The following is a 7,246-nucleotide window of genomic DNA, read 5'->3' on the forward strand; positions in this document are numbered from 1 at the left end:
CTGAACATAGACGTTCTGTTCAGCAAGTTGTGTGCAGTGCATTCTATACCCCACTTACCTAAACATCGCTTAATCTTAGATGTACATTTAACTTTAATGTATATTTATGTAAGTACATTTATGTACAATTAGAATCAACCAAAAATGTGAACAGCCAGTGCCAACAAAAGACACAAAAATATTACCTCCTACAGAAGTACACAAGTAGGACCTATTAACACTTCCATGCAGCGCTCTTCGTGCCATCAAAGTGAAAATCAAATACACTAATAGTCAATCTGCCGCTAGTAAAATTTTGTTTTGCTGTTTCTACTTCAACTGCCTTGTTCATGTTGCATTTGTGCTTCTGATACTGACAGTACATACTCAATACATACAATACTTAAAAGTAAAGTAAATACAAAATACAGAAAACAGAAAACAGACAAAAGTAATCTCTCAAAAAGGTGCACAGTTTAGAGAGGTGCACAGTTTTTAGAACCACAAAATTATTCAAATACAGGCAGATACAGTACAAAGCAAGTTTATTTTTTATGTGTTACACGCTCGTACACATCTATACAAAGAGCTAAGTTCACATGACAAGTGTCTTGTGTCAGCCCATTATGTCAGTCCTCTCGGTTCGGAGTGCACTGAAAGAAAATGATACAGATGGGAAAAAAAACATGAACTACTAATGAATAAAAGCATACATTGATCAGAATGCGCACAACACCAGCAACAACTCCACACTCAAATCCCTGTCTTCACTACCAAAGACATTGTTAACATGACTTAATGAACACAGATGAAAGTACCAAATCAGAGAAAGAATTCACATCCTTGTTTACTGCAGACAGGCGAGTGATACACCACGGTATCAAATATAATGTCCATCATGAACAAGAAAACCTTACTTTAAAAATCTCAGCTGAAACAATACAACCACAGCAGCAAATGCAGAAATCTCTCTCTATTGACTGCCTAATTACATCAAGGGCAGGCAAACCCTTTAGAGTAAAGAAAAAAATTTTCTTCACACTAAACTACCATGTAAGATAATCACTTGATTCAAATAAAAATCTCTGTGGTTTTACCAACAAGTTAAAAAACTATGGATTATTCCAGTAGCATTTGATTAAACCAGTTTCACCTGTGAAACCACAATGTTAGAACTGTGCTTTTATGTTTTACACATATTGCAGTAATGGTGAATTGCAAAAATACTACTATATATTTCAAAGCACTTCGAGAGAGGCTCTGACTTCATTTAGAAAAAGTAGACACTGAATTGTGAAACTGTTATCTTTACTTAAAATTAAGCACCCCTAATTATGAGCAAGCAACCAAGCACTCTACAAGTCCTGGTTAGAAACAGGACATTTTCATGCCCCTGAGCCTTAGCCACACTTAATTACTCTTGTAGAAAAAGCATTTGGCTCCTGATGCACACCACAAACTAGCATTAGCACCGCCAGCAATGGAATCTTCAAACTCAATGCAGTAGCCAACACAAAATGAGATGCAGCTGTCATTTAGTATAAGAGCAAGTTGGAACACCTCACCCTAACCAACATTTAATATCTCTACCACGGAAGGAAAAGTCTGGAAGGAAAAAGTCTGAGAGTTGTTTTAACCTCCACATCATCTGTCCTGTCCAAGTGCACTTTTTCTAAATCTGAACTAGGATGTCATAAACTAGTATCTGCTTTATCCCTTAATGCCCAACGCTCCACAAGTGATGTTTTCTTCCACCGCTCGCTACACCACCCTCAGTCTGATTTGAAGCGTTTTCGTCGATTATGCATTATTCAAATAGAGCTACGCCGCTACTGATAACTTAGCGGTATCTGCCAAATGCACTCCCAACTCCTCCTTATCTTGCTGCTTATTATATATCCATTTGTCCATCTTGGTTCATTTAAAGTGGCATCCATTTACAGCGGTACGCATAGGAAAGCATTCCAGAAGTAACAAACTGCTTGAAGATTCCTCATCTATGCTGCTGCTATCTCCCATGAGTAGATACATCACTGTTGCCCAACTCGTCCCTCAGCCACCCCTTTGTATACACAACGAGCAAGTAGATTTGACTGAAGAAGAACAAAATATTCAATGATGTTTGTAGATCACCCAAGACGTCCAACCACATGTGCATGCTTCTTATCTGCCCAAATCTGACTTTGGAAGAGAAACTCTGTTTGGCACTTTCACCGGGACAAAAGTACAGTCTTCCATTGTGTATGATTTGCTTTAATTTCAAAAACTGAAACTGTGCCAGTGAAGCTGTTTTTGCATCCACATGGGCTCTCCTGTGCATTGTAGGCTTAATTAAGCTGCTGGCGATGACTTTTCCTCCTCTTCTCATTGCCATGGCTCTATTCATTTAAAGACATTTCGTACCATTTTTCCTCAAATTCTTCATGCTCCCTAATTATGTGCATAAGACATGCTGCCCATTCCAAGGCTCACTTTCATGCGTAAGTTTACAGGCCTTCACCTATCCTCTCTTTAGACCAGTGCTAATTTGATACTAGGATTAGATGGAAAAATATCTAATATAGAGGATAAAGAATGCCAAAAGGAACTCACGTAGTACTCAACAAATGTCGCAATGCCCTCATCTGTACGTATGAGGAACTGGAAGCAGAGCAACCCTAGCTGGTCAGTGCGAATGGCCACCTTGTGGGACAGGTTCAGCGCCTTGATGCATGGCTTCATGAGATTTAACCGATACCTGAAGACAAGAAGGGAGAAGGAAAGCACTGGTCTACCTTGTGACAATACATATGAACATGGTCTTGTGCAGGGTTCTCCATTAAGGGACAAAAAGTTTCACCGCAGCACCCCATTTATTTCAATGTGATGGAATTTCAAAATGTATAAAATATTATTTAGCAGTAGATTTTACTAGGGGTGTGCGAATATCAAATTTTTCGAATACGAATCGAATACGAATACTTGATTCTGAATATCGAATCGAATATCGAATAATCAAGGACAGACGCATTTAACCACTACAAAACATTTATTTGAGCACCCAAGAACATCACAGTTCAACTATCGATGATTGAATGAACACAAAAGGTGTGTGTGGCTGCACAAAAAGTATTAAGTCTCGAACATTATTCTTAGAAGAGTGGAAATATCAGAGAGGGTGGCTAGTACACAGCATTGATTAAGGCTAGCTAGCCATCAGCACAAAAGCACGTTGCTGGGATGAACATAAAAGGTTGTCGTGAAGGAAAACCAGCTGCTCTACATGGTCAGGCAGAAGTAGTTCCCTTCTAGCTGAAATGACTCCTCCAGCCACAGAAAATTCCCTCTCAATTGGCACTGACCTGGCACGTATTGCAAGGTACTTCGTACACAGCTCTGACTATAGCAGCTTCGCAGGTATAGCCACAAAAAAGCTCACCAGCGCACTACGCTACGGCATGGCTCTTCGAGGAAGGAAGGAAAAATTCGAAGGAAAAATTTTCCTTCATCCATGCGCATTACTCTGGGCCATGGTGTTATGCTCTAGGCGCCGCCACGTTGTTATGTCTCTGTCGATAGGACTTGCGGACCGAAATGAACGCCGGTGCTCACAATGAATATTCGGCTAGATACGAATATTCGCGTCGGGTCGAATATTCGAAACAACACGAATACTTGGATTTTGAATCGAATATGAATACTAAAAATATAATATTCGAAATATATTAGAAAATTTCGAATATTCGCCCAACCCTAGTTTTTACTTTCATGTGTAGCATCGTCAGAGGAAAGCAGCTTCTGAGCCACTAAGGCATTAATAATGTGCTTCTGAAGAAATTTCCATTTTCTCTAAACCACAGAAAATATACGACACATATGACTTTTGTAAACAGTAAAAAAGGACCTAACCAGATTGTCTCAAAGTGACCCGGTAAGTAAACACTTCTTGGAATGCAATATCATGGGTCATTGGCAACCAGTATGTTAAAAAAACCTGCATGGCCATAACATTGCACTATAATAAACAGGTCCAAGAGGGTAAAGGTATAGACAGACGTGGTGCCCCCTTAGATGATTAGGGTGGACGGCCGCACCCCCTGACCCTCTGTTAACATGCCTATGAATATGCAATGCTTGCAGTGGGTGGCTCAGCGTCATCTGCACCAAATGAAGAAATTAAGTGGAATTATCTCTTTGAGATGCTATGGTCACAATTGTGTACAGAGTGAACTTTGAGCGCTTTCTGGGAGAATGCTAGACCTAGTGGTGTTTTTTTTTTTATGAATTCAGTGCTATTCGTGCCATAACCGGGTGGTTTTTTTATTGTGACTAGAAAATGCAGTAAATAGTAATTCTTAAAACAGTGAGCTTGGCAGCACATGCTTTGGCAAAGTGATACAGACCAATTTTACCATTACATTTTAGTCTTGGTAGATCGTGTTACCTGCTGCAATGAAAAAAACAAGAGATAGCACAATCCCTTCATTGCCGATATTGTTCACTTGTCAGAAGCATGTACGCAATTCTGCCGTCGTACAGACACTTTTTATCCAGCTGTATACATAAGAAAATTAACAACAGGTGTTTTGCATTTCAAAACAAACTAACTGGCTTTCTTCAGGCCCACATAGACTGTTTAGGTGGAAAAAAAATGTTATTTTATAGAAATGACGAGTGGCTTCTAAAAGGTAATAAGGGAGTGATTACTCACTGACATCAAAGTAAAGGTAGTATCATTATTCTAATCATGCTAAAACTCCCACACTCGTGCTGCTTTATGATTCCATCACCTAAGAATGTGTCAAGTTTCTCTTCTACAGGCTGCTGATTCCACACCGCCGCTTCCAGCCTTCATTAAAGTAAATGCAACAAACCAAGCGACCACCAGACCTGTGACTATACTACACACATCTCCTTCAGTTTCTTTAAGCATGCCGTCTGAAACTTGCCAAGCATTATCTCTGACTTTCTTGTGCTTCATAACCCCCCGTAGGCAACAAACAATGTTCAATAACACATTCAACCAATTAGTTAAGCCCAAAACACTGAACAACTCACGAGTTTTTCTGCTCCTTCTTGCACTGGAATGAGTCCACATAGTCTGATTCTTTGGAGTAAGCCACCTGTGTTGTGAAAAAATAACTCACCATAAGCAGTAGCATATCACACCTTGTTTCCATCGTATACATTGAAACTTTTTTACACTACCAATAAAAAACTTCCATGAATCAGAATGTATTAAAAGCTGAAAGCACAGCGCAGCAACTGCACGCAAAAGTGACTTTACATGTCTTTCACTAAAAGTCAGTATTGAAAATTATTTCCAACAGGCTTCTTCTAAGCAGGGAGTGAATGAGAAGTAAAAGCGACAAATGCCAGAATATATAGGACCATTCATAAAGCTCACCTCAACAGTGCCCGCAGGTCCAAATGTGCTCAGTCTGAAGTAAGGCTCATTTGGAGATATAAATACCTCCAGGTCTTCACTGGAGGTATCAAGCTCTGACCAGACCTCTTTGATGCTTTCAGATTTCAAAATGACAACGTTAATTACATTGTCTTTAGATAAGTCAAAGCTCATGACGCCTTCAGACTCCATTGTTCGTATCTTGCAGTCGGTGACAACACCACCTTCTTCGAGGCTGCACGGATAACTGTTATGTACACCAACCAAATGAACAGAAACGTGGCAACTAATACCGAAGTTACCAAATCACAAAATTTGGCCCCATATTGATATTTCCCGGTGTAAGTTATGTAATCTTTCTATTAACATCATTGATTGGCTGTACATCTGTACAGCAATGAATGAATGACTTTAAAAAAATGAACTAAAGTTTTGCATGCTGGCACATTTTCGCATTCGGCTAGAAATGCGTGATCGACTGACAATGCACTCACAACATCACCAGAGGATTTCCATGACCCCCGTAGCAGAGTCGCGTCGAGACAGGTCCACCCATGGCACCAAACATTGTGAGACATTCCTGTGTGAGGTGGGATACACACAGCACTTTATTAAATTAGGCGAATAGTGTAAGCAGAATGCTGCTTTTCTTTTCTTAACTGATATTGTATGATTAACAGCAGATTTGCCCTGCAAGCTACGTACATGCAGGCATACGCAATGTCGCAATAACATATACTAGTTAACGCAATAAGGGTAATAGAGCAAGAAGCAATATTAAGAGGCAGGAATTAAAAACAAATTATAAACTTAGAGCATATTATTTTAATGCCCGATGACATTTCATCTTTACTTTAGTGGCTAGTATCTCACCAGCCATATAGATAAGCTGATGTCGAACGACAGCGTCCGTTCCTTGAGTGCATAGCTGTCAAAGAGCTCTCGCTGAACGAATGCGATCGCTTGAACACATTTGCCTTCTTGGGCGATGACTCGGATACCGACTTCGTTTATTTCCACTGTAGCTACCTGCAAACAAGTCAGAAAAAAAAAATTAAATGCCATACTTCTCCCTGGCAACCTGATGACAACACGGCATAACGCTGAGTAACACAAGAACACGACAAGAACACGATACGCACTTCTTTTATACTTATTCCTCGCAAAAGTTGCGACAGGTCTTTGGCGTTGTCGAGTTTGGCGATGAACGCGTACTCAACGTCAGCTAAGCTGCTCTGATCCTGGCTCATGTTCTAATCACGCTGGAAGCTGGCAGCCAAAGCCTCATAATTATAAACAAAGATCACGCAACGCATCCGCACACTTTCCCCGCACCGCTGATTTGCCGCCGCTCGCAGAACTGAAATATCTGGCCCGGCTTGACTTCGACTTCGATGGAAACGTAGCCAACAAACGCCAGAACAAAAGATACCGAAACTAACGTTTATGTGCTCTGCTTCGCGCTAGAAGGCGCCACTAACACAGCCCCAATTATACGCGCGCAATTTACAAAAGCACGCTTTGCCGTAAATATACGTACCGCGCGTGTGCTAAGCGCAAGAGGCAGTACTCCAGCACCCTTATCTTTGAGTGAAATTCTACGGAATATCCCAGTTTCGTGAGCCACAGGTAACTGTGATCTTCCGTAGAATCTCATTATTATTCGCAGGGTCGCATATGCAACCCCGTTCCTGGATCTCAGCCAGAGCGAGGAACAGAAACTAGACACTCTAATTAGGGGGGCATATAAAAAAGCGCTAGGCATTCCCACCAGAGTCTCAAGTGAGAAGCTGTTGAAAGCGGGGTACATAATACGAGGCGTGAAATCGCTACAGCGGTGAGGGAGGCGCAAGTCTAGAGACTCAATTCAACGCGGGCGGG

General features: G+C 40.9%; 1 protein-coding gene across 2 annotated transcripts; it reads right to left on the reverse strand.

Moving 5' to 3' along the window:
* Window positions 1–507: 507 nt before the first annotated feature.
* Rad1 (Radiation insensitive 1) lies at window positions 508–6,760 on the reverse strand. 2 transcript variants are annotated; one of them, XM_089574659.1, is made up of 7 exons: window positions 6,504–6,760; window positions 6,239–6,390; window positions 5,860–5,945; window positions 5,366–5,600; window positions 5,017–5,081; window positions 2,572–2,716; window positions 508–632 (listed from the first exon to the last, which is right to left on the reverse strand). In XM_089574659.1, exons 1-7 carry the CDS (start codon window positions 6,613–6,615, stop codon window positions 609–611), a joined length of 819 nt encoding a protein of 272 aa, XP_089430785.1. In that variant the 5' UTR covers window positions 6,616–6,760; the 3' UTR covers window positions 508–608. The 2 variants fall into 2 exon arrangements, with proteins under 2 accessions (XP_089430785.1, XP_089430784.1); XM_089574658.1 differs by having other exon boundaries at window positions 6,239–6,394; window positions 6,508–6,754.
* Window positions 6,761–7,246: the final 486 nt, after the last annotated feature.

The sequence above is a fragment of the Amblyomma mixtum genome, chromosome 2, assembly GCF_055824585.1.
Source record: "Amblyomma mixtum isolate Tamu chromosome 2, ASM5582458v1, whole genome shotgun sequence".
Classification (NCBI taxonomy): Eukaryota; Metazoa; Arthropoda; class Arachnida; order Ixodida; family Ixodidae; genus Amblyomma; species Amblyomma mixtum.